Source organism: Talaromyces proteolyticus (genome assembly GCF_021365285.1).
Source record: "Talaromyces proteolyticus strain PMI_201 chromosome Unknown BGW36scaffold_6, whole genome shotgun sequence".
In the NCBI taxonomy this organism is placed as follows: Eukaryota; Fungi; Ascomycota; class Eurotiomycetes; order Eurotiales; family Trichocomaceae; genus Talaromyces; species Talaromyces proteolyticus.
The window spans coordinates 546,598-571,633 of NW_025764282.1; the positions used below are offsets into that span (position 1 = coordinate 546,598).

The 25,036-nt window shown below is 46.0% G+C and overlaps 11 protein-coding genes across 11 annotated transcripts; 4 read left to right on the forward strand and 7 right to left on the reverse strand.

Moving 5' to 3' along the window:
• Positions 1-1,345: 1,345 nt before the first annotated feature.
• BGW36DRAFT_295978 (putative nuclear envelope protein) lies at positions 1,346-3,466 on the reverse strand (the record flags this gene model as incomplete). Its single annotated transcript, XM_046211224.1, has 3 exons — positions 1,346-2,945; positions 2,997-3,264; positions 3,334-3,466. The coding sequence occupies 3 exons, from the start codon at positions 3,464-3,466 to the stop codon at positions 1,346-1,348; spliced, it is 2,001 nt and encodes a 666-aa protein (XP_046071922.1).
• A 423-nt stretch (positions 3,467-3,889) lies between these two features.
• Positions 3,890-4,779, forward strand: BGW36DRAFT_397002 (SNARE domain protein; the record flags this gene model as incomplete). Its single annotated transcript, XM_046218241.1, has 2 exons — positions 3,890-4,186; positions 4,252-4,779. 2 exons carry the CDS (start codon positions 3,890-3,892, stop codon positions 4,777-4,779), a joined length of 825 nt encoding a protein of 274 aa, XP_046071923.1.
• A 267-nt stretch (positions 4,780-5,046) lies between these two features.
• On the reverse strand, positions 5,047-6,578 carry BGW36DRAFT_378243 (uncharacterized protein). The gene is made up of 4 exons (XM_046216085.1): positions 6,278-6,578; positions 5,941-6,205; positions 5,800-5,888; positions 5,047-5,736 (listed from the first exon to the last, which is right to left on the reverse strand). Exons 2-4 carry the CDS (start codon positions 6,166-6,168, stop codon positions 5,283-5,285), a joined length of 771 nt encoding a protein of 256 aa, XP_046071924.1. The 5' UTR covers positions 6,169-6,205; positions 6,278-6,578; the 3' UTR covers positions 5,047-5,282.
• A 1,592-nt stretch (positions 6,579-8,170) lies between these two features.
• Positions 8,171-9,822, reverse strand: BGW36DRAFT_295292 (putative mitochondrial cytochrome b2-like protein; the record flags this gene model as incomplete). The annotated part of the gene is made up of 4 exons (XM_046211167.1): positions 8,171-8,349; positions 8,409-9,078; positions 9,134-9,639; positions 9,690-9,822. 4 exons carry the CDS (start codon positions 9,820-9,822, stop codon positions 8,171-8,173), a joined length of 1,488 nt encoding a protein of 495 aa, XP_046071925.1.
• An 874-nt stretch (positions 9,823-10,696) lies between these two features.
• On the forward strand, positions 10,697-11,834 carry BGW36DRAFT_427194 (putative hydrolase; the record flags this gene model as incomplete). The annotated part of the gene is made up of 4 exons (XM_046220375.1): positions 10,697-10,735; positions 10,808-10,985; positions 11,046-11,727; positions 11,786-11,834. The coding sequence occupies 4 exons, from the start codon at positions 10,697-10,699 to the stop codon at positions 11,832-11,834; spliced, it is 948 nt and encodes a 315-aa protein (XP_046071926.1).
• A 201-nt stretch (positions 11,835-12,035) lies between these two features.
• On the reverse strand, positions 12,036-14,090 carry BGW36DRAFT_378249 (uncharacterized protein). The gene is made up of 3 exons (XM_046216086.1): positions 13,728-14,090; positions 13,005-13,667; positions 12,036-12,951 (listed from the first exon to the last, which is right to left on the reverse strand). Exons 1-3 carry the CDS (start codon positions 13,995-13,997, stop codon positions 12,097-12,099), a joined length of 1,788 nt encoding a protein of 595 aa, XP_046071927.1. The 5' UTR covers positions 13,998-14,090; the 3' UTR covers positions 12,036-12,096.
• Positions 14,091-14,573: 483 nt separating this feature from the next.
• On the forward strand, positions 14,574-16,558 carry BGW36DRAFT_359028 (putative amino acid transporter; the record flags this gene model as incomplete). The annotated part of the gene is made up of 6 exons (XM_046214031.1): positions 14,574-15,515; positions 15,564-15,723; positions 15,771-15,782; positions 15,839-16,043; positions 16,094-16,452; positions 16,521-16,558. 6 exons carry the CDS (start codon positions 14,574-14,576, stop codon positions 16,556-16,558), a joined length of 1,716 nt encoding a protein of 571 aa, XP_046071928.1.
• A 258-nt stretch (positions 16,559-16,816) lies between these two features.
• On the reverse strand, positions 16,817-18,371 carry BGW36DRAFT_359029 (uncharacterized protein; the record flags this gene model as incomplete). The annotated part of the gene is made up of 2 exons (XM_046214032.1): positions 16,817-18,271; positions 18,327-18,371. The coding sequence occupies 2 exons, from the start codon at positions 18,369-18,371 to the stop codon at positions 16,817-16,819; spliced, it is 1,500 nt and encodes a 499-aa protein (XP_046071929.1).
• A 508-nt stretch (positions 18,372-18,879) lies between these two features.
• On the reverse strand, positions 18,880-21,569 carry BGW36DRAFT_163943 (uncharacterized protein). The gene is made up of 6 exons (XM_046209594.1): positions 21,139-21,569; positions 20,805-21,087; positions 20,660-20,746; positions 20,419-20,598; positions 20,195-20,369; positions 18,880-20,145 (listed from the first exon to the last, which is right to left on the reverse strand). Exons 1-6 carry the CDS (start codon positions 21,144-21,146, stop codon positions 19,145-19,147), a joined length of 1,734 nt encoding a protein of 577 aa, XP_046071930.1. The 5' UTR covers positions 21,147-21,569; the 3' UTR covers positions 18,880-19,144.
• On the reverse strand, positions 21,442-22,500 carry BGW36DRAFT_397008 (uncharacterized protein; the record flags this gene model as incomplete). Its single annotated transcript, XM_046218242.1, has 3 exons — positions 21,442-21,945; positions 22,001-22,347; positions 22,416-22,500. 3 exons carry the CDS (start codon positions 22,498-22,500, stop codon positions 21,442-21,444), a joined length of 936 nt encoding a protein of 311 aa, XP_046071931.1.
• Positions 22,501-23,254: 754 nt separating this feature from the next.
• Positions 23,255-25,031, forward strand: BGW36DRAFT_163849 (putative integral ER membrane protein Scs2). Its single transcript, XM_046209593.1, has 7 exons — positions 23,255-23,420; positions 23,479-23,549; positions 23,613-23,635; positions 23,686-23,744; positions 23,799-23,914; positions 23,975-24,055; positions 24,118-25,031. The coding sequence occupies exons 1-7, from the start codon at positions 23,381-23,383 to the stop codon at positions 24,571-24,573; spliced, it is 846 nt and encodes a 281-aa protein (XP_046071932.1). The 5' UTR covers positions 23,255-23,380; the 3' UTR covers positions 24,574-25,031.
• Positions 25,032-25,036: the final 5 nt, after the last annotated feature.

The following is a 25,036-nucleotide window of genomic DNA, read 5'->3' on the forward strand; positions in this document are numbered from 1 at the left end:
ATGGGAAGCAGTGGGATTCTGTAGGCTACTTTGAACCGCAATATAGAGCTTCCTGAGAATTTAATACCTCTAGAAGCAAATAATAATTACCAAGGAGTCCGGCTTTCCGATATTCATAGCTGTCAAGAATGGAGATCACCACATGTTGAAATACCTTCTAGAAAATGTCCACAAAGACGAGATACAAACGGCTATTTCACAAAAGATAGAAGCCACTGAGAACACTATGTTACATTGGGCCATATTTTACACCGAAGAGCAATATGTAAAGCTGGTTCGGGAATTGACACCTTTGATCGAAGCAGCAAGACGAGAGGTTCTGAGATTATTCAGCTTATCATTGACGCTGCTCTTAAAACCTGTGACTCTTAAACAATTCATAGAACGATCGATTATAATGGTGTTTCCCCCACTCTGCTCTATATAATATCTACGACGCCTCCAATTGGCACATCCGATCAAGAGGCATGCGATCAATTTCTTGCTGGTGCCAAACTCCTACTAAAACATGGAGACAAGTCTGATTGGATTAGACCCTCACGAAGTGCTGCTATGTTCTGGAGATGTTCCCGGCCAATTTCAGTCGCTGATGGCCGATATTTGCACACCATTCGTCTGCAGCGCGATATAGTCCACTTGTTGGCTGCCAATAGCGTCGAGGTTGGTGTTCCGAGTAAAGTATATCAGGATCAATGCTTCTTTACTCCGGTAAGACTTTTGGGCACTACCTTGTTCTACAGCATCCACGTGTTGAATTCAAGGGGACCTTATACAGAACTTGCGAGCACTTGGGGAGACCTAAATTAGATTATGAAAATAGAACAATCCCCTTTTATCTTTCATTGTCTCGGGGGGCCGCCGGGGGGCGGGGGACATACAAATTTTGCATCTGTGGCAACAGACGTTTAAATGCCTTGTGTCTCTTCTTAAAAGTGTTTCTTCTTGAAGATAATTTAATAAATGCACATTATGGGAATATGGAGCCAACATCGACGAAGAGGACCAGTTTGGGAGAGATGCAATACGCTATGCTCAGGATCAAGGTCAGAATCAGGAAGAGTTTCTTTCATTGTTGCGGCGCTGGCGTGAAACAGGAAAAAGTCTGACACGTGGATGATTCATTCATTGCTCTCGGAGTGAGAGATTAATATGCGCTTCTTCCGGCTCTTCGTCTGGCCTCTTTGGTTCGAGATCATGATCCAAATGTTGTTCTTGGGCCGATTTATTATACAAGTTTCTTTGAATGATCATCAATATAGGTTTTGTGCTTACTTAAAGTACATCATCGTACAACTATTCTTGAACATAATAATTAGCATCAACTGAAGTAAACGTCTATCTTTTATCACCTAGAAACAAATGGATCATCATCATTTCCTTTGTCATTATCCACCTGTTCGACAATGCCTGCAGCTGCCCTGGCCAACCTGATATTGTTACTCTTTAGGCCAACCTCTCGATGGTATTTTTCAAACGCCCCCAAGAGTTCGGCGAGAGATGTCTTCAGTATGCTTAACATAATATCGACATCTGGGACAAGCCTGGCCTTGGCTTGGGTTTCAGGGGTTCTGGATGATGGAAAGGTGACGTCTGTCCAATGAATGTCGAGCCCGCCATCGCGAATGAAAGCTTCCAAGGTGGTGATGGTATCGGTAAAAAGACCGATGATCCGAGTCACATCGCCTTGTACCTGACCGAGAGTATCCTCAACCAAGCTAGCCATCAATAGTTGAGTCACAGATTCAATCGCATCTGCAATAGAAGAGATTTGTCCGGTGGGCGTGCCAAAGACTATACCGCATAAGCGTTGTGCGTACGTCTGTCTCAAAGGCCGGCCGATAGGGGTACGAAGAAATTGTGTAATGAAAGGGATTGATGAAAAGCCAAATGAGGGCTGAGATGATGTACTGGGGCCTGTGAGGAGCTTTAGTGGCTCGGATGTGCCCAGAATCTGTTTCTTCCTCTCCGGACTGAGGATGACGTTCGAAGCCTGGCCCAACGTTTCTCGAACCTTTGCTCTTGCAGCTGGTGTCCAGTCTGCAGATTGGCCATATGACTTTGCTCTCACCCCGAAAGATTCACTGAAGCCGCTTGTCTTCGGTGATGGTGCGAAAATGTTGTCCTTTTTAGGGGCCTCGGTTATTTGAGGCAATGTTTGAAGTTGAGGATGTGGCACATTCGGGGCCTTTGCCCCCGCTGCCGATGGGGGGTTTTTGTAATGGTTTATTCGACTAGAAATGCCGTTTATGTTTTCAACGCATGCTTCCAGCACTTGCTTCCAAGCCGAACCTCCCTCGCGATCAATATCGCCAAAGATTGCTTTGCGACGGTCCGGATATTCCTGGCTGATGAAGGACAGTTCCCAGAAAGCGTAACTTTTGACAAAATCCTTCTTTGCTTTCAGTCCGTTGATCAAGCTTCCAGTTGGATCTTTGGTGCCTGTTGTAAGTGGTTGTCCCCTTTTCAACGGTTCTTTGGTTATGAAGACCGTGAAAAACAGGTTGGCTGTCTGCCACAAAAAGACAAGACTCGCTCCAGATACTATTTGACGGACGAATAAATTGTAAAAGTCCGGAGGCATTATGCCTGGAGGATCTGCGGCTGTCCGAGGGAAATTCCAAAATAGCTTTGCGAAGAAAAGGGAGAAGCTCCACGCGGAGCGTCTCAAGAATATCACGTAGATAAATGGACCGGCCACAGTGACTATCAAAGCTTTTCTGAAAGCCTCAGCAATGCATTTGAATGTCCCCCTTTGTAATCTCTTTGTAACCGAGTCCATAGGATGCGGGCGTTTATCTTTTGATTCCGGTGTATGTTTGGTAATAGGAATGATGAGTCGGTCGTAGTCACAGTACAAGTGAAGAGTAGCTTGCATAATTGCTAGCATAATGTGATAGGTATGTAAGTAAATCGATCTTTCGTTGAGAGTTATTCGTTCAGTGAGTCTAGTCACGTTAGCTTGAGGCTTGTTTGTGAGAGGTGAAAGACCATCTTACCCGCCCGGTTTAATCCATCCTAGATCAGCATCATGGGGAGCTGACCACATGTAGACCTCACTGAACCACCACGCAGAGAATATGTACCAGGTAAAAGTTTGAGCCACATGAACGGGGAATATGTGGCGGAAGGTTGCTAACGGGGAGGTTGTAGTTCGTGGTCCAGTATGCATTTGAGCTACTCGGACAAAAAACACGGCTAGGGTCGCAATAAAAAGAAGAAGTGCACGTAGACCGCATGCTCCAAGAGGGAACCACGACCACAAAACTGTTGCAAAGTCGTTAGTACTTCAGCTTTTACTTGCAAGACCATCTCTGGCGGGGTGGGATCACAAACGGGATGTCTTCGTTCCAATAGCAAAGGCAACAACGTAATTCACAAGCAGAGAGAGAGCTGAGGCGTGAACAAACCTCCGATGCAGAGCAGAGGTTAGGATCCGCCTATACGGTCTTGGTAGCGTCGAAGCCATGTTGGGGAGAGTAGTATGCAAATTCTCAAGGACAATTGATCATCGCGTCATACGCTGCAAAAAAGCTGGGTGGCAGCTGTAGAGAAATTGAAGATCAAAAAAGAGCCCAAGGCCCAAAAAGGCAAAGAGGAGCGTACGGGGTGGAATCAAGAAAAAAAATGACCTGAAGCTTTAAATCTCGGCGGATTGTTTTGCGAAATTCAACCAAAACAGCAACCATTCGAGATCACGTGGTCGAGATCTGCGGCTAATAGCTATTCGTCAGGGCAGCCGCGCTTGTCCTAATGTAGTATAATGCGGGTCAAGCCAACGTCACCTGAGCTGGTTGGCTGATGACGGCTTGTAACTGAAGGCAACGATAAGACTGATCCTGCAACTTGCCTCCTCTTCATTCTTGACCTGATTGTCTATTGTCGTTCAATAATGTCGTACGACCGTCTTAATTCGCTAGAAGCCCAGCCGACAACCTGGCGACAAGGAGATGATCCTCAGTATCAAGATGACCCGGAGTTCGCGCGCTTCACTGAGAACCTCTCCAACCAGCTCTTCACATTGACGTCCAACATTTCTAATTTGTCCAAGCAAATTGCACTTCTGGGCACTAAGCGTGATACCGAAAGAGTCCGCGAACGAGTTCACGATTTATTGGAAGAGACGCGGTCTGGATTCAAGGATGCTGGAGATGCTATAAAGAAGGTCCAAACATGGGAGGATGTCAATGTACGTTGAAGGCATTTTACTCTGAGACAAACCCACGAGCGATATTCTTACTAAACTCTGTATAGCCTTCCCAGAAGTGGACGCAGCAGAAGCTCTCTTCCGAGTTCAAGGCCGCTTTGGAAGAGTTTCAAACCGTGCAACGCCGCGCTCTCGAGAAACAGCGAGCTTCGGCAACCGCCTCTCGGACCGCTTTGGAAGAGGGTGGACCGGTGCCAGGAGTCGAAGGCCAGCAGCAACTTCAACAACTACAACAGCAAGAGCTCGAGCAGCCGCGACTGGCAAATCAAGATGAAGTCGATTTCCAAGAGGCGCTCATCATCGAACGCGAATCTGAAATCCGCAATATCGAACAGAGTGTTGGTGAGCTCAATGAACTATTCCGTGATGTGGCGCATATAGTCCATGAGCAAGGCGGCGAGCTTGATATTATCAGCGAGAATGTTGAGAATGTGACAACAGACACTCAGGGCGCAAATGTCGAGCTACGAAGCGCGAGTCGCTACCAGAAGAACGCGCGAAACAAGATGTGCTGCTTACTGGTAATTCTTGCTGTCATCTTGACTATCATCATCGTTGCCGCCGTCGTTGGTTGAGGCGGCTTGATCATGACATGCTCATGCTTATATATTTCATAGCTTCGTGTCACCTGCGTGCAGGACATGCAGCCTCTCATCATGTTGTCCATGTAATGTTTAGCGTGTTTTTCTTTTTTTGTTTTCTTACTGGACTGTGGTCATTGTGATTTAGATCGATGCTCGTTCCTTATCCAATCTTCAATGTTGCCACGTTGTTCCTTACTCAGACTTGTTTTAGCCAAGTATTAGTATCAATCCATGCTATATATTTATCCATGCATCCAGGCTAGGAAAAGAGTATAAATCTCCAACAATATCTTTGTTAAAAAAATGTCTCCAATTAAACTAAAATATTCCTTGTTGTCATTCTTGACCGACTCGCAACAATCAAAACTTGGACAGTAGAAAGTCAAAATAATTAACAATGCTGAAGCGCTTGACAGCTTGCTGAACGAGTGGGGTCGTGACCCCAATTCGAATACTACGTCACTTAGACTCAATAGGCATACAAGGTACTAGGGTCATTTTCTGGCCAAACTACTACTAGTAGCCTTAGAGCTCCAGAGGTCATCCATCATGCCAGTGAAAAGCTCTCCTATGATGCCCTTCTGGGTCTGATGGGCCAGTAGCTTCTTTTCATTCTCACCGGCGCGTGAGCGACCCACAGTTTCGGTCAGTTTGAAAGGATCAATTTCAAGTGCATGATTGTCAACCACCTCGCTCATAGGGCTGGCGGACATGTCCGAATAAGTCTCGGAGACAGCATAGATCTGTGGCTTCATCGGCGGCGATGCCTCCTGAGTTTGGGGTGCGTCGAAGGTATATTGGTTCTCACCCAGGATAGGAATCAGCTGAGCTGGGGCTGGCTGCGATTCGAGAGATACGATGGAAGGCATATAGACGAAGTCGAGGGTTGAGGAGTCGTTCACTGCCTTGCTAGCACGGGAGGTGTTGAATTGGCGGGTTTCAGAGGGTCTGAGAATGTTTGTCAATATCGATATAGATACATGTATACTCCAAATAGACAGAATTACATACCCTCCAAAGACATTACCATTGATGCGGCTTCTCGCAATGCTGAAAGCACGTCTATTCAAGACGTCATTGGTCGATAGACGTTCGACCAGCTAGAAAAGTCAATATGAATGATTGCATTCTTTAGAGAATAGCAGGACATACATCTGCCTTGGAGCCACCAGCTACCAGACCTCGTCTTTGGCATTCGGACTTGAGCTCTGGCAGGGTGCGAGATGCGTAAGAACCGGTCTTGCCAGAGCCATCGACGGGCTGGGCAGAAAAGGCGCCGGTGATGTGCAGGCGGCGACGGCAGTAGAGGGTGGTGGCGGGAGTGTGCTGCTGGGACAGAGCACGCAGGGCACGGAGCGAGGTTGAATGAGGAGCAGCCATTGTGGATGAATTATAGATGGCAAGAATGACCAGTCTTCTACAGGGCGAATTAGCAATGGGATCCACTATACAATCGTAGCTATAAGATCAATGGTGTTAGCGGACCTACCAGTGATGTGTGTGTGTGTATGTGTATTGGAAGCCAGACAGAGGGCGCAAACAGCAACGTAGACAACAAAAGGGATGAGAGGAATGAACAGGATGGCAATAAGAATAGCAACGCAGGGCTTGGCGCAGGCAGCGGTATCGAATAAGAGGAAATAATGTTGGGGAGAGCTTTAGCCTTTGTCGCGCTATCGGGGCCGGTGGGGCGCTTGGTTGAGACGAGTCTAGAAGCCTGAGGCCGCAGGAGCTGGTCACGGGTCCTACTTCCTGCTTCCTGCTTCCTTCCTTCTTGGACAATTCGTTACACTCTATTCTACAAGAAAGACCATCAGGGAACAGAGTATCAAGGCGAGAGAAATGTTACGAGGACCACGCTAACTGCATCATCATAGCTAGAGAGTCTACCCTCGAGCCAGCTGTCCAGCTGAAAGGGAGGGGTGCATCAGACAACTCGGATTCATATGTTGACGGATAACATGTATCATCGTGCTTGAGCGATCACTCAGCAGGGGCCACCACCTGCACGATCGTCGAATCACTACCGGGTCTGCCGGGTGCGATTGCAACGAGCAGATTACCTTATCCAATGGGGGATTTTTCTTCTTATCCAAACAGCCAGCGATCCCCGAAAGCTCACCGGTGCTGACAGACACGAACAGCCAGCCCAACCTTTATTCCACACGCTTCCACAGGCAGTTCCTGCTCATGGTGATACCAGTTGGTAGCGATGTGGACAATTGCTCTCATGGTGGTGGTGGTGACGTCGCACGTTACCAGTCTCGTGTTGTTGCTGCATCGACCAGACAACATTCGGCCACCGTAAAGCCCGCCGTTACCAATGGGAGCAGCGGATTCTCTCCGTCCCGCTGCGGGGGAAGCTCGGACCCCCTCCTTTATTCTTGTTTGAGTCTTCATTATTATTGCTATGCTATTAACTTATTTAATAGGATTATTATCTTCTAATTTACTGGCATGGATGGTCAGAAGGCAGCTGCCTGCAAGCCCACAGCCAATCGACGCCTTTCTGGTTACGGCATTTGTGATTTGAGTGATTGGAATCTGCACAAGCGGTGAGAACATGCTACGACTAATCTGGTAGCGTCGTTCCTGGCTGTGACAATTCAATTATTAATTAATAGCCCACCGACTTGTGCTGGTTTCCATTTGCTCCACCCGATGGTCACTCAATACTAAACCTCGAAACTCCTGGGAATGTATCGGAATGTCAAATTGCTAACTGGAAGTTTGCAAATAAAGATACGCCAATTTTCATCGACCTTGTCTCTAACGATTCTAGTTCAAGTCTTGCGACAAAAAGTAGTCTGATTCAGAATAGGTCGACCCCGTATAACCCCGAATCGTAAACATGGAGTGGTATGTAGAGGTACCTTTCAAAGCCAAACTTATAAGCTAGGACCAGACATAAGTTAACGAGTACCTTGGGTGCTAGAATAATGGACGAGCAATAAATCAACTAATGTAATCGTTCACTACCTCCTGGACAATATGCAAGTTGCTATCTTGAATGGAAAATTAATTAGGCCAATTACTCCAATCCATCCGGTAAATTCGAAACCGAAAGTATCAAGTAGAAGCAAAACTTGTGTCATAAAAGAACACGCAAAAGTCTATCCTATTCCTCACTAGACATTCTACAGCATGAGATAATGACGTGCGATTATATTTTTCTTTGAGATCTAGCTTTCTATTTCTTGGGTGTAACTAGCAGAGTATCGATCATTAACCAGGCTATGAGGGGGGTCTTTCCAACTATTAATTAGTTACCGCGTCCTATATCAGTAACATCTTACTTATTTTCTAATTTTGCATGTACTCGAGCCAATTCTTTGTGAACTTTTGTGCTATCGTACCTATGTTGTAGTCTATTCCAACTACTCTATATCTTGGAAACTCGAGATTTCTGACTACGTCTAGTCACCTTGCGCGCGTATGGATGCAATCGACTGGCTGGAACGAGGTGGTCCACATCTCCTGTGTGAACAATCTCTGGAGCTGCTTCGCCAACTTCAGTTATCCCGTTATTTCTCATCGCCGTCTCAAACTCTTCACGAATGACTGTTATGGTGGTTAACGCCGGATCAATCTATCTATACTATTAGATTGAGTATACTTACTGTCGATCAAGTGCTCAACGCCTTCCTGTCCGTAATTTGTTGCAAATAACATGCTGCGGCCCATTCCAACTGCAGTCGCTCCTAGAGCCATCGCTTTGAGGATATCAGTACCACGTCGGATTCCACTGTCGACATAGACTTCCATCCTGTCAAACACCTCTGGACACCGCCTCTGAAGCTCAAGTAATGTAATAATCGACGGTGGGCTAGTATCAAGATTACGACCACCGTGATTGCTGAGAAGAATCCCATCGGCCCCGGCTTCCATAGCTAGAATGGCATCGTCTGCCGACATGACTCCTTTCAGACATACTGGCAAATGGGTATGTTTTCGAACAAAAGCAATATCATCCCATGTCAGCCCAGGATCGATATTCCCAGCCATCAGTCGGCCAAACCCGCCGCCTTTCTTGTCATTCTTGGCTTTGGCGTCTGACATGGGAACGGAAACGTTCTCGTCTGCTTTCACTCGTTCATCTGCCTCTCGCTTACCCGGCCAGGCTGCATCTACGGTGATGTGGATTGCCTTGAATTGTGGCAGTGAAGACACTTGGCGCAGAAGCTCCGCCGACTTTTCACGGTCTGGATTCACGTACAGCTGGAAAAAGAAGCTAGCATTCGGCGCCGCTTGAACCAACTCCTCAACTGAGAATGATGAATTGTTCGACACCTCAGAACAGTGTCAGCTACATAGTACTTGCAACAAATTAGAGGGAAATACCTACTCCCTGCATGATCCCGCGGCTCTCGCATGCTCTAGCAATAGCACACTCTCCATCGGGATGAATCAACTTTGCCATTGCTGCCGGACTGACAAACAATGGGAGACTACTGTCCACTCCCTGGATTGTTGTACGAGTATCGACGCTACGAACATTTCTCATAACCCGTGGTCGAAACCATATTCGGTCGAAGCATGATCTGTTTGCATCCCGCGTGATCAAATCTGTAGCGGCACTAGAGTAAAATGCCCATGTTTTTCTATTAACAGTTTTTGAAGCCACTGTCTCAAAATCATAAGCATTTATCAAAGTTGTCAAGGGCGGTTTTCCGCTGTCGAGTACGACACGAGCGTTTTCTGTCGGTGACTCCTTCAGCCATTCGTCATTGACAGTGGATTGATTTAAAACCCCTTTAAACTTATCCTGTGGCAAGTTCTTCTTGATCACAGATGGCGAGTGTGCCTCGCTGTATGCTTTAGTAGCGTCTCTCCCAGCATATTTCAGGATGACTAGATCGCTGTCAGCGCGATTCAATAAAACAATGAATGAGGGAATTAACCTGCTGAGCCACCAGGATGATCCTCGTGAAATTCTGTGAAATCCCAAACTTGGCCGTCAACCACAATCCAGCAGTCAGACGGATTGTTGTGCTTTCCTATCTCTTCGACAGAAAGGAGCTTCCCTTGCGGCATCTTCTATTGGCAGCCAAATAGAAAAAAATAAAGTGATAGTTAAATAACAAATTCATGTAAACACCATATATGAAAATATATAGATAACATCGAACATTTAATAATGAAATCCTCCAAAATCGAGCAGTCCTCCACAGAAAAGCGCGGCCTCTTCGGGGAGATCTCCATAATCTCCATATGCCTCGGGGTAATGATTACCGCCATCGCTCTTTCTCCGACGTAGTTATCGGCATTCTGCCCGGTGTACCTGTTCCTGGTTGTGACAAATAACCATTGGCCTATTACTCGGCTTGATTCACAGTGATAAACCAATTTACACTTGATGCAACAATATTCATGTTATCTACAACTAAACCCCGTGGTGTCTTTTTGTGCAATGTCTTATTAACTTATTACACGTCCTTCCTTACTAATACTCTGACGGCGTTAGACTCAGCCAATAAGAAGGACTTAAAACCCCACCTAAAGAGGTTAGCTTGTTTTTTTTCCTCTCGGCCGCACGTAGCTACTCGTAACCCTCCTTTTCTTTCCTATTTCGAACGTCCCGTGACTACACGAAACCTATCCAGGCGAATACTTTGGTACTTTTATCACTTCTGATGATTGCACACACTGCGTTTGGATTTCGAAATCTCTCGTCTAGTGTCACAACGCTTGCTTGTCATCGAGGAATCTCAACGTCCTTGGCAGCGCTGCTTGGAGGTAGGCCTTAATTGGGTCATTTCTTAGTCTGACATTCGACTTAATCCTAATAAAAGTATATGTAGACTCGCTCAGCCAAGGAATATTTCAAGAGTATCAAGTGTCGAATAAACCGTCGTTCCAACGCCAGTATACCACAGCCTCAATTCTATCGAGAAATCTAACGGTAAACATGGAAGAAGACTCTCCTCGGCCGTTGAAATATGTCGATGTATGATTATATTAACCCCGGTGGCTCTCATTTTTTTTTCATCCTAGCGCCTTAAGCTAATATCTTTAATAGATCGGCATCAATTTAAGTGACCCTGTATTCCGAGGCAGATATCACGGGAAACAAGCACATGAAGACGATTTAACCGACATCATTGAGCGAGCTCGCGATGTTGGTTGCACAAAATTCATGGTTACGGGCTCTGACCTGAAGGAATCAAAGCATGCTATTCAGATCTCAAAAGATTATCGTATGCCTAAGACATCTTTTTTTATACCCTTTATTCTTGTTTTTGCTAACATGCTTATAGCCGGATTCTGTTATGCCACTGTTGGCGTCCATCCATGCCAGGCCAAACATTTTGATAATCATCCAGGCGGACCCTCACAACTGATCCAAGAACTCAGGGAACTAGTCCGGAGCTCAAAGGAGTCAGGTCACACTGTGGCCTTTGGAGAAATCGGTCTAGACTATGATAGGCTATTCCTCAGCACCAAAGAAGCCCAATTAAAATACTTCGAGGCCCAGCTTGATCTTGCCGTCGAAATTCAATTGCCCCTTTTTCTTCACTCTCGCGCTGCTAGCGAAGACTTTGAGCGATTGTTGAAACCTAGACTCGAGAAACTCCCCAAAAAGGGTCTTGTGCACAGTTTTACAGGTACAACTGAGGAAATGCGGCGATTAATAGATCTAGGCTTGGATATAGGGGTGAATGGATGCAGCATGAAGACAGAGGAAAATCTTGAAGTTGTGAAGGAAATACCTCTGGATCGGATACAAATCGAGACCGATGGTCCATGGTGCGAAATCAGACCGTCACATTCATCGTCCAAGTATCTGGATGATGCTCCGCCTTTGCCAAAAGCTGTCAAGAAAGAGAAATGGAAAAAGGGCTGTATGGTTAAGGGACGCAATGAACCCATTGCAATCGCTCACGTTGCACACGTTATTGCTCGGGTGAAAGACATTTCTGTTGAGGAAGTTTGTGAAGCGTAAGTTTGATTTGAACTTGCCCAGTTATGATCCATGTCATTGACTATTTGTGCGCAGGGCTTGGAATAACTCTATTAAAATGTTTGGTCTTGGAGAGACTAACTGACGACTTGGATGTATCCTCTTCTACTTTAAATCGAATAAAGGTTTCCTTATCTCAAATAAATCTATGAGATACCAAGGATAGATGATTGAACGTGCTTGCTCTCTGAAGAGTTATGATAGACTACTAGCATAGTTTTTGTCAATTAGTCCGTTTAGAAATATTATTAGCAAGGTAAACAACCTAAGCACAAAACTTAAATCTGCTTTGCGTAATCTTTATTAAGTCCCGATATCTCAGCTTTCTCATCTCAACATTCTCGATATTATATGCTCAAAATATTTCCAATATCGCCTATCTCCTCATCTGGATTGTGCGCCAAATCTGATGTTAGAATATCAGCAATGCCTGTGGGTGGTGTGGACTTCGTTGACATGTAAAGCGAATCTCCGCTAGTCGTATACAGTGAAGAACAAAGGTTCGAGTGTGAAACTGCGTCGTCCATTAGACAATCTTCATCCCACCTAAAAGAACTGGTGACGCCTTCATCTATAGATGTTCCACTAGAAATCGCATGCTCCAACATGATGTCTGACGTCGTATCCGGTACCTGCGATGTCCAACAAATGGATTCTTCTGCCTCCCCAGAAAGTTCATACTTAGGTGCGTAATTAGACTTCTGTGTTTCCCAAGCGCTTGTTAAGCTTTCGCCATCCCACTTTTTGTTGATTTCTGGTTCGGAGAACGATATCAATGTCCCTTGTGCTTGTGGTGAAGGAATCATAACACAGTCATTCCAATTTTCCGCTTGATTATCTACCACATCGGACATCATGTGCTCCGACGAAAACAAAGAGACATCATCTGACCCCTGCCCTGTCCCACATTCCTCCATTAGCATATTGTCATCGGCCAGAGAAATCGTGGCCGGGTTTGTAAGTGATGGTTTCAGGACAGATTTTGTCATATACACTCCGCTTTGAAGAGCAGTCCACACCGTACGCCTTATCATAGGCCGAAAATTATTATTTGCGCAACTGGTGGTATATCCATACTGAACATTTAGGCGACACTCGATAGAAGTAAGCTTCACAGTTGACCTAGGGGATAAAACTTTATGAAACATCGATGTAATTGACTTGGCAATAACCGGTACAAGACCTGCCCTATGACGGATATTCTACTAGGAAATTAACAAACCAGAAGCCATGTTGAGGGTTTTAATAAACGTACATCATAATAGCCTGGTCTGAGAATTGAAGGCGCTATTTCAGATATTCTGAGGCATTCGGCACTCCTAGTTTCATCAATTTTCTCCAGGCACTGTTCTGCTTGTCCAAAGATAAGGCTTCGAATTGAATAGTCCAGCAGAGAACCAAACTTCCAGCTTTTCACGAATAAACTGTTTTCATTCTCTTCAAAAACTCGACAAACGGATTTCTGGTCTGTGAACTCTGCAGAATCACGCTGGGGATGTTGACTGGGTGTGTTCTCGAAAGGGAAAGAATTGGATGGCATTTCGTGCGGACGCAAAATAATAAGTTGACCGTTTGGGCTCGATTCCTCGTAACTTGCATTATTATTTTCAGAAAGTGGATTCTTGGGGAAATCCTGTAACCATATTTTTGTCAAGAATATGTCCCAGGGCCTGTAATGAAGGGGACTCCTTAGATGGATGGTGATGCTGGACAACGCGTAAGTCGGGATTCCTGGAGGTGGGCGTGGGTCTGCCAATGTACATCCTCGAACCTGACGAGGCAACCTGCCACGTAGCTTGTCTCGTGGACGACCAAAAGTTTCATTCAGAACCATTGACAGTTGAACAGTAATGTTGTCTGCAAAAGTATACCACTCATGTGACCTCCTAGACACGCGAAGATAAGAGTAAACTCTAGTCTGTACGTAGCAATAAGTTTGGATTAGTCAAATCGATATAGCAGAGTACTGGTAGCTCACCAAAGAATTCTCCAGCGTATCAACCAATTGCTTAACAATGACGGGCAGGCTGTTTACCAAGCTACAATTCGTCTCAAGACGCACGTTCACTGTCAATTCACGCTCAACGATCACCCAGGCTGTCGTCAAATCTAATCCCTTGCTCGATAATCCATGTGCATCTGTGGTGTCATTCTGATATGCAACGGTTACTGTTGTATTGGATAGCAAACACTGTCCGAGCCGAGCACACTTGAAGGTGCTAATACCCAAGTCAACAACCTGCCGCATCGAGGCTATCCCAAGAAAAGGGTCCACTCAGCTCTCATGGAACATAAAGATGTGGTAGCAGAGAGGAAAGAGCTGGACGTTGACTCTTTTACGAGATCATCACGTGCAGTGGCAGACAGGGAAGGAGCCTCGTGGTGGATCTGCGCGACTGAACTTAGTGATTCAACATTTGATTGATAGACTGTGTACATGTATATGCATTTATATCTGATATGCTACTGCTAGAATAGGGAATAGGGATTCATCGGATCAATTAATAAAATAATTCTGTAACGACCGTAAACCAGTGCGTAATATCCTCTTATCATGGGAGACACGGTCAACTAGTTACAATATTCATAGCATGACCACACAGCGTAGTATCACTCTCGTAATTCTAATTCGGTAATAGAAGCAATAAGAAATAAAAATAAATATTAATCTCCCTCACTCTCGACAGCAATGGCGAGATGGTGTGTGAAGCCTTGAAGGCGCTACGAGTCACGTGGCTAGTCTTATCGTTATCTATCCATCGGCCAACCAACAAACAAGCGGAGATGACAAGACAGCTACAGTGTCCTTCTGCAGCTGACAGACATGCCCAAGGATGAGGTAATAGACCCTGCTCGTCCTAGCGAGCGACGCGAGACGGATGAGGACGAAGCTCATGCTCTTCTCTCTGACTCATTTTCCCACCATAGTGATGAAGACGACGACTTGGTAGTACATTCTGGCCCCAATGAGCGAAGTCCAGCGCGGTCGAGACCACATATACCACGCCAGTCCTCAATTTCGCAGCCGGCTCCTGACGGGCAACGTCGTACACCTCGAACACCGAACCGTGTTAGATTTGACATTGCCGACGATGTGAACGAGGAAGCAAGGCCGGCTAATGGCCACGCCCACCCAAGCCCAGGGGATGAGGACTCCTGGCTAGAAGAAGAAGACTACATGCTGGACGATCCACGACGCCGTCGAAGCAGTACAGGACAAACGGTACCGTTGCTGACTGACATTGAAGCACCGAGTGTCACCCTCGCAACATCCGAGGACTTCTTTCCGGAAGAACATTTGGAGAGCGCTAGGCCCCGTAACGGAATGCGCATGGCCTTCATGAATATGGCAAACAGTATTATCGGGGCCGGGATCATTGGCCAGCCGTATGCTCTACGGCAAGCGGGCATGGTTATGGGGATCGTGCTTTTGGTTTCGTTAACTCTCACCGTGGATTGGACTATTCGACTTATCGTGATCAATTCCAAAATGAGCGGTGCCGATTCTTTCCAGGCCACTATGCAGCATTGTTTTGGGAAAAGCGGCTTGATTGCCATATCAATTGCACAATGGGCATTTGCCTTTGGGGGAATGGTAGCATTTTGTATCATTGTTGGCGACACTATACCGCATGTGTTTGCAGCATTATTTCCGTCCCTTCGAGAAACGTCTTTTCTTTGGCTTCTTACGGACAGACGAGCCGTGATTGTACTTTTTATACTTTGTATTTCCTATCCTTTATCTCTGTACCGAGATATTGCAAAGGTGAGTCTCTCCAAAACCAAGCAAAAGAGCTCACGCTGATTGCAGTAGTTGGCCAAAGCCTCGGCGCTGGCGCTAGTAAGCATGCTTATAATTGTATTTACGGTGGTCATACAAGGATTTCGTGTTCCGGCAGATCTAAGAGGGGACTTGAAAGGGAATCTTTTCGTCAACTCTGGATTTTTCCAAGCTGTGGGGGTCATATCATTTGGTGGGTGGTCTTAATTCTTTTGCAAGAGCCTTACTAACGACTCTTAGCATTTGTTTGTCGTATGTGTAGCCTACGCTATCATCGGATCCGTATTCATCTAACATATCTCAAACAGATCACAATAGCCTCCTAATTTATGGTTCCTTGAAGAAACCAACCCTCAACCGGTTCGCGACGGTAACACATTACTCTACCGGGGTTTCCATGGTCATGTGTTTAGTTATGGGTATAGCTGGTTTTCTGTCTTTTGGGTCAAAGACTCAGGGCAATGTACTGAATAACTTTCCATCCGAAAACATCATGGTGAATATAGCCAGATTGTGAGCCATTTCCGATGTATGAAACCAATAATAAGACTGACCTGGATTAGCTGCTTTGGCCTCAACATGCTCACCACCTTACCACTGGAAGCCTTCGTTTGTCGCTCCGTGATGATAACATATTATTTCCCCGACGAACCATTCAACCCGAATCGCCATTTGCTATTCACAACTTCACTGGTCCTCACTTGCACATTCTTGTCATTGATCACTTGTGATCTTGGCGCTGTTTTCGAATTGATCGGTGCTACTAGTGCCGCGGCTCTGGCCTACATTTTACCGCCACTTTGCTATGTGAAACTGAGCAAGTCTAGCCATAAAGCTAAACTACCAGCCTATGCATGTATTTTGTTTGGCACTGCTGTCATGGCTATCAGTCTTCTCCAGGCGGTGGGCAAAATGATCAAGAGTAAGAGCCACAATCTTTGATAGGGTTGTCTGTTTAAAAATGCTTTTACTAATTCTTATGTTTTATAGACGAAGGCGGATCCCAGACTTGCGGGGGTGCTATGTGATCCTTAGAAACAGGCATAAGTTTCATTTCATCACTGTACATTAATGCATCCTTGTATCGACACCAAGCAACGACCGGATAAAGGGTTGCGACTCTGCATTTAGATATTCATATGAACCCTTAGAACTTCAGAAAAAGAAAAGTATTATTTTCATTTCTCGTTTCATTACGACATTAGAAATACTTAAACTTGGTAGAAGTTTGACCTAAACCCTTCTAGCATCAGTGATTGCACCACAAATGCCTCTTGCTAGCTACATCAGTGAGCGAAACGAGATTTTGATAAATCAAAAGCCTTTGACGACGGAGGGGATGGCTGAGACTGGACTTCACCAAGGTTTTTCACAGCACGAGGCAAGGCTTGTAGCCAATAATCGGATGCGCTTTGGTCTTCCTTTCTAGAATTGCCTTCACATTTCGAAATCTTGAGGTTCACGGGCGGAGGTAATATGGACGCCTGTGCACCAGACTCTTTAGCCATTGCATATTTGGAATCCTGCAGGCCCAAAATGGTTGGAGATTTGCCAATATTCTCCGTATTCGCGGGGAAGAATTCGTCGGCCATAGCGTACTTGGAAGCCGGCACCAGAGTCTTTGGGGCATCGGTAATGTTTTCCTTACTCACAGGAATAAATTTCTCAGCCGTTGCATACCTGAACGTTTGTAGACCCAAAGTACTCGAGCTATTGGTGATGTTCTCCTTCACTTTGGCGGACTTTTCAACCACAGTGTACTTGAGAGTCCCTAAGTCTGAAACTTTTGGCACATTCGCAATATTTTTCTTTTTCGTTGGGGTAGTATTTTGAGGCGAGAAGAGCTTAGAAAGCTTCTCACCTTCGTCGATATCCATGAGATCTGGAATGGGAACTCGATTAACAGTTTTAGTAGAGTTCTTTCTGGGAGGAGAGTCAAAGACAAGTAGGTCTTTTTCTTGATACAACTGTGGGTTTGAGGCGGAACCGCTTGTCTGCGGCTGAGGGGAGTTGTAACCACCTGTGATATCGCCTTGACCATACCCCTGCTTCACACGGTATTTATTGTGATGAATGGGCGTCATTCTTGGAGAAACAGAATGTCTACTTCTGGGGCTAGGAATGCTTCCGCAGCCTGTTCTAGCTGTTGGGTAGCCACCACGGCCAACCCCTCGAGTTGAGAAGCTGCTGCGACCTGCTCTCGAATATGGCATATGAGTATTGTTTTTTTCAATCGCAGGATCAAAGAAACTTTTTTTAGAAGCCGGAAAGTTCGCACGACCAATTCTATGGGCTGACATACCACCGCCACCAACCCGTTCGCCCCGACTGGCGTGACCACCTCGGACAGCTGGAAAGCTACCACGGCCTCCTTTAGGAGCTGAAGTTAGAGCTGAAATCGTATCAAAGCCACTGTTGTTCTGAAACCCTGACTGAAGGCGCGCACGATGGCTCTGTCCCATCATCATAGAGTCAAGATCGTCTTCATCTTGTTTTTCTGTTTCTTTCAGGCCTTGAGAAGGGCCATTCAGCATATAACTTGAGGTAGTTATAAGATATATGAGCAATTGATGAGACTTACTGGACCAACCATCGAGGAGTGTCCTGTGTTCTGTTTTAACACCGCGCTGCCCAGGGTCACGAAAACTAGACACATTAGATGTCTTTAACTGCCCGGCATAGTGTGACTTCTTCTCGTCAACAGTTGATATTTCGTCCCGCCGAATGATCCCCAGATCAGCCTACAGGTGAAGTCTGTGAGAGTGAGCTTGGTGGACTTTGTTATTGAGATCTTACCTGCTGCAAGAGAGCCTGCCGATGTGCCTTTTCATCAGTGTCCATGACCCTTAACCATTAAACAATGATGAGTTCATTGATATTCCTTTCTGAATGTGAAATGGCTGAGTGGGATGATCTCTTCCTTGACTCAACTGAGGCCTTGAGGTGTGAGAAAGGATGAAGTGCTGTTGCAGCGATCAGATGCATGTCAAGGAAGGTGCGAGGGTAGTAGTGCAAACAGGTGAAATTCATTTAGGGCAAACAAACACAAACACCTGAGGAACTACACAACTGCACAACTGCATAATCATCCGGAACCTGGATTTTCACCGTCCAGTAATTTCTTTTCCTTCAGAATATGATGGGTCAATCAAAATGAATGATTGGTTGAGGTTTTATACAAGTCTGTTTGGTCTCACTTCCTTCAAAAGATAGCAGTCCATACATACAAACAGTAGCTTGATCACTCTGATCCTACTAGAATCAGTCTGGAATAAACATAGACTAAACCTCAAGTGATGGTTACTACCTTATGCCATGCTAAACATCGGGACCAAAAATCAATATATGTATAAGATTGACGATAAGTTTGCTTCTTGGGGCACTAGCCAGATTCACTATATGATATCAGATCCTCCTGTTGCTAGTTCAGGAAGTATGAACATCTGATAAGTCAAATTACCAATAATGCATAAAGACAGATGTAAACGATCCTTAATATGAATAATCAATCCCACTCAACCCAGGAACAGCCCATGGTTCCGATCTCCTGAAACGCCTTGTACCCTGCCTCTCTGCCATATAAATCATATTCTAAAATCCAAAACACCAATGAATTATTGCTGCTGTGGCTGTGGTGGAGCTTGGTGAGCACCTTCATCGAGACGGGGTCTCTTAGGATCCCCAGGGCCAGGACCACCATTTGTGGTACTTGAGACCGGTGCATTAGTCACATCGCCTAGTGGAGGTCTCTTCAGCGGCCCATCTTGCGTTGTAATTGGAGGATTGCCTCCAGTATTCCTGGCATCCACATTCGGTCGGGTCAATGGACGGTACGAGGATGTTGTGAAACCTCTGTTGACTGGACTCGCGATAGCATTACCGCCAGGGGCTCCAATTCGGCGATGAATATCCGTAGAAGGGTTAATGAAATCTCGAGTACCACTTGTTGGAGATGATGTGCCAGAAAGCATTGGCTTGGAAATGGGAACGCTCTTCGTATGATCTATACCAGCTGTCTTACGGATAGATGGGCTTTCCGCGTGAGGATCGAATTTCGGCGCCATTGGCGAAGCTTGAGGGTTTTCACGTAATGTGTCAACTGCTCGAGCAGAGTAAAACCCGACTGTTGTTTCCATTGCGGGCTTGTCAAAAACAGGCTGTTCGTTATTCGACGGTGCCATCTGATTACTGTTGAGAGCCCGCAAATCCAATGAACCGGAAGGATTCTCTGTTTTGACTTTGTCTGTGTTTGTGGGTTGAGTTTCTTGACTAGAGCGAGACTTTATCGGGGCCTGTCCATGAATTACTTGACGTTTCTCTGCATTTCGAGGCGGATTTGCTGTAGTGCTATTAGTCGTATGATTATGTGGTACTGGGCGGCCAGTAGGGGTAGGGCCGCCGCCAACCCATGACCTTTCTGGCTTAGACGGAGCGATTGTATTAGGACCCAAATGAGCTGGATATGCGAAGTTTCCTTGTGACCTCTGCTGGGCTGGTGGCAACTGCGGGTTGTTATATTGTGGTTGTAGCTGCTGTAGTGTATCCACATCCAAAGAAACCTCGTCAGGGTTGCCGGCGTTTGTCGCTACGAAGTCAGCTTCGTCAAAAACATCGCCTGACGTTTATTAGCTCGAATTAAAGTATTAGTATTGCAACAGCCTTACTGCCGAATTCTCCGTCTCCATCAACGGTCATAGACGTTTCATGTGATGCATTGCATTTGGTAGTTGGCAAGGAGGGGAGGTCTACTTCTTCAAGTAGTTTCCTCTCATGAGTCGGTTCTTTTTTGACGGGGCCGTATTGTGGATGACGATGGAGATTTTCAACATCCCATTTAGTCTGCATATGTTAAAAACCGTCATGCACATTTAGAAGAGGTAGGTCCTACTGGAGCCACTTTGACTCTAGTGACTTTGGCGAGGTATTCCTTATCATAAACACAATTACCCAGCACATTGCCAAATGTTCTCAAAGCTCGCTTGAGACCATCCGTCGTTCCTTCTTTCTTGGCTTTCTCAAAAGCGGCGGCTTTGCCTTTGCAATTTTCTATGTGTCCGTAACCGACGTCCTAGTGTCACCATTAACTTTCCAATAACTTGCAAGCTCTTAGGAATCAAACGTGTGTATACTTCATGATATGTGCCATCTCTCAAGGTAACTCTAATAATAACCGAAAGGCCAAGACTAATCTTACCAGTGTTGGGGCTTTCGTCAACCTTTCACATATCTGTCAGTTACCGCAACCATTTTTGGGGGGGAGGAGAGTGTACTAACGAAGTCGATTTGAATACTTTGGATAGAACTAGACCAGCCGTTGAATCCAAAGACCTCGTTCGCGAGGTTGATACATTTTTCTGCGGCAAGGTAATGCACCTTCTGACCGGAGGGGCCAGCTCGCGATGATATATATTCGGGGCCGAGCTGCTTATCAAGACGAGCCTGAAGTGTCGCAATTTCTTGAGCCGTATATTCGGACATCCGCCGTGGGCCTTCTTCAAAAGGATTGGCAGTGATGGTGCCAGACACGCTTGGTGTACCGCGGTGTTGGTCTCCAACGCTAAGCAGTTGTCAGAATAATTCGCTTGGGAAACGAGGACTCTCAACTTACGCAGGCATTCTCAAGTATAGTGAGACTAAAGTCTTCCAACATCAGATATCCGAGGACGAGTATTTGAACATCCTCCGCTCCTGCCTTCTGGCGGGACGCGACTGACGCGACCGATATGCTTATGTCACCGACGCCTGATCACGTGATATATACAACTGCGACTCTACGAGTATGTATCCCACGGTCAAATTATTTGATTGTCGCTGTTGCTAGAAAATAGAAACTAATCCAAGTGATTTGGGTTGTAATATTTGTTACTACGGAAAATCGTTGTTGAAGCATACCTCCAAGAGCCGAGAGAAGTCATTGCGCTACAAGACTAGCGCTCGGAACGAGGCCAAGATCTTTAAGCGATTCTCCAAATAATTCAGCGCCATAGGTTTTTCGAGGGAAATTTTGTGCAAATGATTGAACCTCGACCCCATCGTCCTTTCTAAGGGCAGCAGCAACCTCAAACAATGTTGTGTCGACGGGAAGGGTTTTGAGGATATTTCCCTTACTCGTCTGCAATCGTAAGCGAGTCTCCGTGTATGCTGATGCCGGTTTCGAAGTCACTGGCCCCGATGAAGTCGGAGTAGAGACCGCCACAGGTTGTGGAGGTGCTTGGCCTGCTCGTTCGGCCTTCTCTCTCTCAGCCTTCAATCGTCTTTCTTCCTTATCTGCAGCTATCTTGGCTCTGATTCGAGCTTTGGCGTCCAACTCATCCTGTTTTTCCTTTCGCTTCTTCGCCGCCTCTTTGAGCTGTTCCTTTTTCTGTAGATCTTCTTTGATATCCTGCGATTCCTTGGTGTTTTTGCGGCGAATTTCCTAAGTTGTAGGTAAGAAGTGATGATGGTGGATGAAACCTTGGCCGCATGCGTACCTCATTTCTCTTTTTGTCGAGCTTGTCTTGCTCTGACTGCACAGCTCGCTTAGCAGCTAATTTCTCCCGCAGTTCCGCAAGCCTAGCTGTTCTTTCCTCTTCGGTCAAGGGCGCGAGTTCCTCAGTAGATTCCGAGAAATCAACATGTTGTGTTTTGGACGCATGGAATTCGGCCTGGGCATGGCTTCTGAATTTCTTCCCGCACTCGTTACATACCAAACTTCGAGGCTCTTCACCATCTTTCAATGGAGGTCCTTCTTCAGCCTGGCTTGAGTCTGCACCGGCGGCTTTGATCTCTTCAAGAGACTTGTCTTGGTTCGCTTCGAGCCATTCGAGAGCAGCTTGCACTAGGAGTGAGAAAGACAAGTCAGGAAGAGCCAGGGAATCTCAAATAACTACAAGACAAATTACACACATCCGCCAGATTCAGAGACTGCGAGCTCAGCCCTCTCCTTCTCGAAGCCCATGTCGATGAGCTGGTCAAGGTCGGTTGCCGTCATTGTTGGTGTCACCGCCAATCCGGTGTCAACTTGAGAACCAAAAGAAAAACGAAACCAAGCAAATCCCCAAGTGTGGAGCAAATGTAAGAAAGGGGACAGCGGAGTGCCAAACACGTATGTAATCACAACTTGCTCCAAAGTCCCCCGGAGTCGAAGGGAATACTAGCTGGCAACAAGGCCTTTGGCGGGGAGTGACGTGATAAGCGGGACCTGACTGGCGCCGGAGTTTTGGAGATCTGCTCCACTACAAGTAAAGGACACTAGTATTGCAACTTGACTGCATCCTAACTACAGAGTGGTGATAATAATATTAATGCTTGGGTAAAGCTTTAACATAACTAGATATATATGTTAGTTTCTATAGTTCGAGAAAGCATAAGTAATAGGTGTTATCCTGGACCATTCTGGTTCTCCTACCCCCACTGCAATGTCGACAACTACGTCAATAGCGAAAACGATAATGATCAAAATAGCACTACTGTGTGTGGCTTCTTGTCTAGAAAAGCGTTCAGCATTCTATCACATGCCCTCATCACAACATTATTGCAGCCTGTTCCAGACCAGCTAATGATAACCAGCGCTCGAAGACCGTATGGCTGCCGTCAGTGCGTTACTAAAATACGGTAATTTAACGGCCGGCACGCAGCCAAATCCGTTTATGTCAGCACTTACGGGTGTTTTCGAGGTCGTCCCGGGGCTCACGATTGATACCTACACCTAGGAACAGGCCAACCTCCCACAACCCGTGATCGCTGCGCTCCAACCCTTTGTTTTCGCCAGCCAAAACCGGACAATTTATTCTCTTCCCTATCTTTATTACCGCTCGTATTTCCCTAATATCTTGTCTGTTCGTCTTCTGTTCCCTTGCGAGTTCTACAAAATGTCTGTCGATCTCGAGCCAAGTGACCTCGGTTTCCGACGTAAGCGCCAACATTTGTCATATGCTTGTCGGCGTCATTCATCTAAAGGAATTTATAGGGCCCTTCGATCGAGAAGTCGCTGAGGTGCTACGTCTTCGCAATCCTAATGGGGAGCCGGTGGCATTCAAGGTTTGTGTCATCTCTGCCGTGGCTCGTCCACCGTTCAGCGCTCATCGTGGACTATCTATCTAGGTCAAAACCACAGCACCCAAACAGTGTGTATTCCCGAGAAGAACGACTAAATCGACGACTAACAGAGTTCCAGCTACTGCGTTCGGCCGAATTCGGGACGCATAGAACCAGGCAAACATGTTGAAGTTCAAGGTTGGTTTTATCTGAATATCCGTTTAGACAGGCGCTGATCGTCGCACCAATTAGTTCTCCTCCAAGCGATGAAAGAAGACCCCCCTGCGGATGCGAAGTGCAAAGACAAGTTCCTAGTGCAATCAGTGGCTATAACTGGAGATTTGGAATTTTCAAACGTTACATCGATCGTAGGTCTATTTTGGCAGTACGGGTACATGCTGTTTGCAGGCTAAAGGAGGTCCATATAGTTTGAAAAAGCACCAAAGGCATCCGTACAAGAACGAAAAATTCGCGTGACGTTCTTACCTGCAGACGCAACCAACGGTGTGGTATGTGTAACGCACAGGAATTTTCTGTATTAGATCAACCTTGTCACTGATACTCTATCTAGGCCCATGCTGAAGAAGAACTACCCGCATATTCATCACCTGCCGCTAACTTCGAAACACCTGTGCCGACCGCTTCTAAGTCTGTCTCCAACACTTCTCCAATCTCACAACCGAACTTCGACAAGACTCCCAAGGCAGAGACTCCGGCAGAGTCGCCAAAAGAGGTCGATCTATCCACGTCCGAAGATGCCAAAACAACTGGCACGAGTATAGTTGCAACTGCCAGCGGAAACGTTGAACAGCTACTGGCAGACGCGCGAGCAGAGATTCGGCGGCTGAAGGATGAACTTTCAGAAGGCTTGCGGCAGCGAAAGACAGACAGGACCTCAGAAGGCGATAAATCGGCACCTCTTTTACAGCAGCAGCATCCTCAGGCAGCAGCCGAGGCTGGAGTTCCAGTACAGATCGTGGCAGCCTTGTGCTTGCTCAGCTTCCTGCTTGCCTACTTCTTCTTTTAACGAATACTGGCTAGATTCAATCCCGGCCTGTCTCCGCGGGCTTCCTCTGTTTGACGGTTTCTCGGTGTACGCTTTTCCTTCTTCATGTCTTGATACAATTCGCCTACTGGGCGTCTACTTTGTTTGGGCTTTTGACCTTGTTTCATCTCCTGTGTATCATTGTGTTTTTTTAATTTGGCGACTTATAAAGAAAGAATAATGGTTTACTAACGTCACCATTTGGAGTCCCTGAAACTAGTCCGAGAGCCATCACATACTGGTTGGTTCTATGCATCCCGGTTTTGTTGGAGCCAACTTCGTCATAATATTCTTGTTTCCATTCGTGTCTGTTGTATCTCCTTCCTATACGTTTCCTTATTCTTAGTACCTACACTTTGATTCGGGCAAGATGAACAAATCGGCCATGATATGAAACAGATCGTCCCAACATAAAGATATTCTCCAAAGTAATAAAACTTATAAA

Excerpts from the sequence above, each read along its gene's own strand:
- BGW36DRAFT_378243 (XM_046216085.1), bottom strand. The coding sequence starts at position 6,168 with ATGGCTGCTCCTCATTCAACCTCGCTCCGTGCCCTGCGTGCTCTGTCC. Across the intron at positions 5,889-5,940 it reads CTGGTGGCTCCAAGGCAGAT|CTGGTCGAACGTCTATCGAC; the intron begins GTATGTCCTGCT and ends TGACTTTTCTAG. Across the intron at positions 5,737-5,799 it reads AATGGTAATGTCTTTGGAGG|ACCCTCTGAAACCCGCCAAT; the intron begins GTATGTAATTCT and ends AAACATTCTCAG.
- BGW36DRAFT_378249 (XM_046216086.1), bottom strand. The coding sequence starts at position 13,997 with ATGCGGCAGGTTGTTGACTTGGGTATTAGCACCTTCAAGTGTGCTCGG. Across the intron at positions 13,668-13,727 it reads ATACGCTGGAGAATTCTTTG|ACTAGAGTTTACTCTTATCT; the intron begins GTGAGCTACCAG and ends TGCTACGTACAG. Across the intron at positions 12,952-13,004 it reads TCAGACCAGGCTATTATGAT|AATATCCGTCATAGGGCAGG; the intron begins GTACGTTTATTA and ends ATTTCCTAGTAG.
- BGW36DRAFT_163943 (XM_046209594.1), bottom strand. Across the intron at positions 20,599-20,659 it reads GAGATGGCACATATCATGAA|GACGTCGGTTACGGACACAT; the intron begins GTATACACACGT and ends TGGTGACACTAG. Across the intron at positions 20,146-20,194 it reads TGGAGACGGAGAATTCGGCA|GCGATGTTTTTGACGAAGCT; the intron begins GTAAGGCTGTTG and ends AATAAACGTCAG.
- BGW36DRAFT_163849 (XM_046209593.1), top strand. The coding sequence starts at position 23,381 with ATGTCTGTCGATCTCGAGCCAAGTGACCTCGGTTTCCGAC. Across the intron at positions 23,421-23,478 it reads AAGTGACCTCGGTTTCCGAC|GGCCCTTCGATCGAGAAGTC; the intron begins GTAAGCGCCAAC and ends AGGAATTTATAG. Across the intron at positions 24,056-24,117 it reads CAGACGCAACCAACGGTGTG|GCCCATGCTGAAGAAGAACT; the intron begins GTATGTGTAACG and ends TACTCTATCTAG.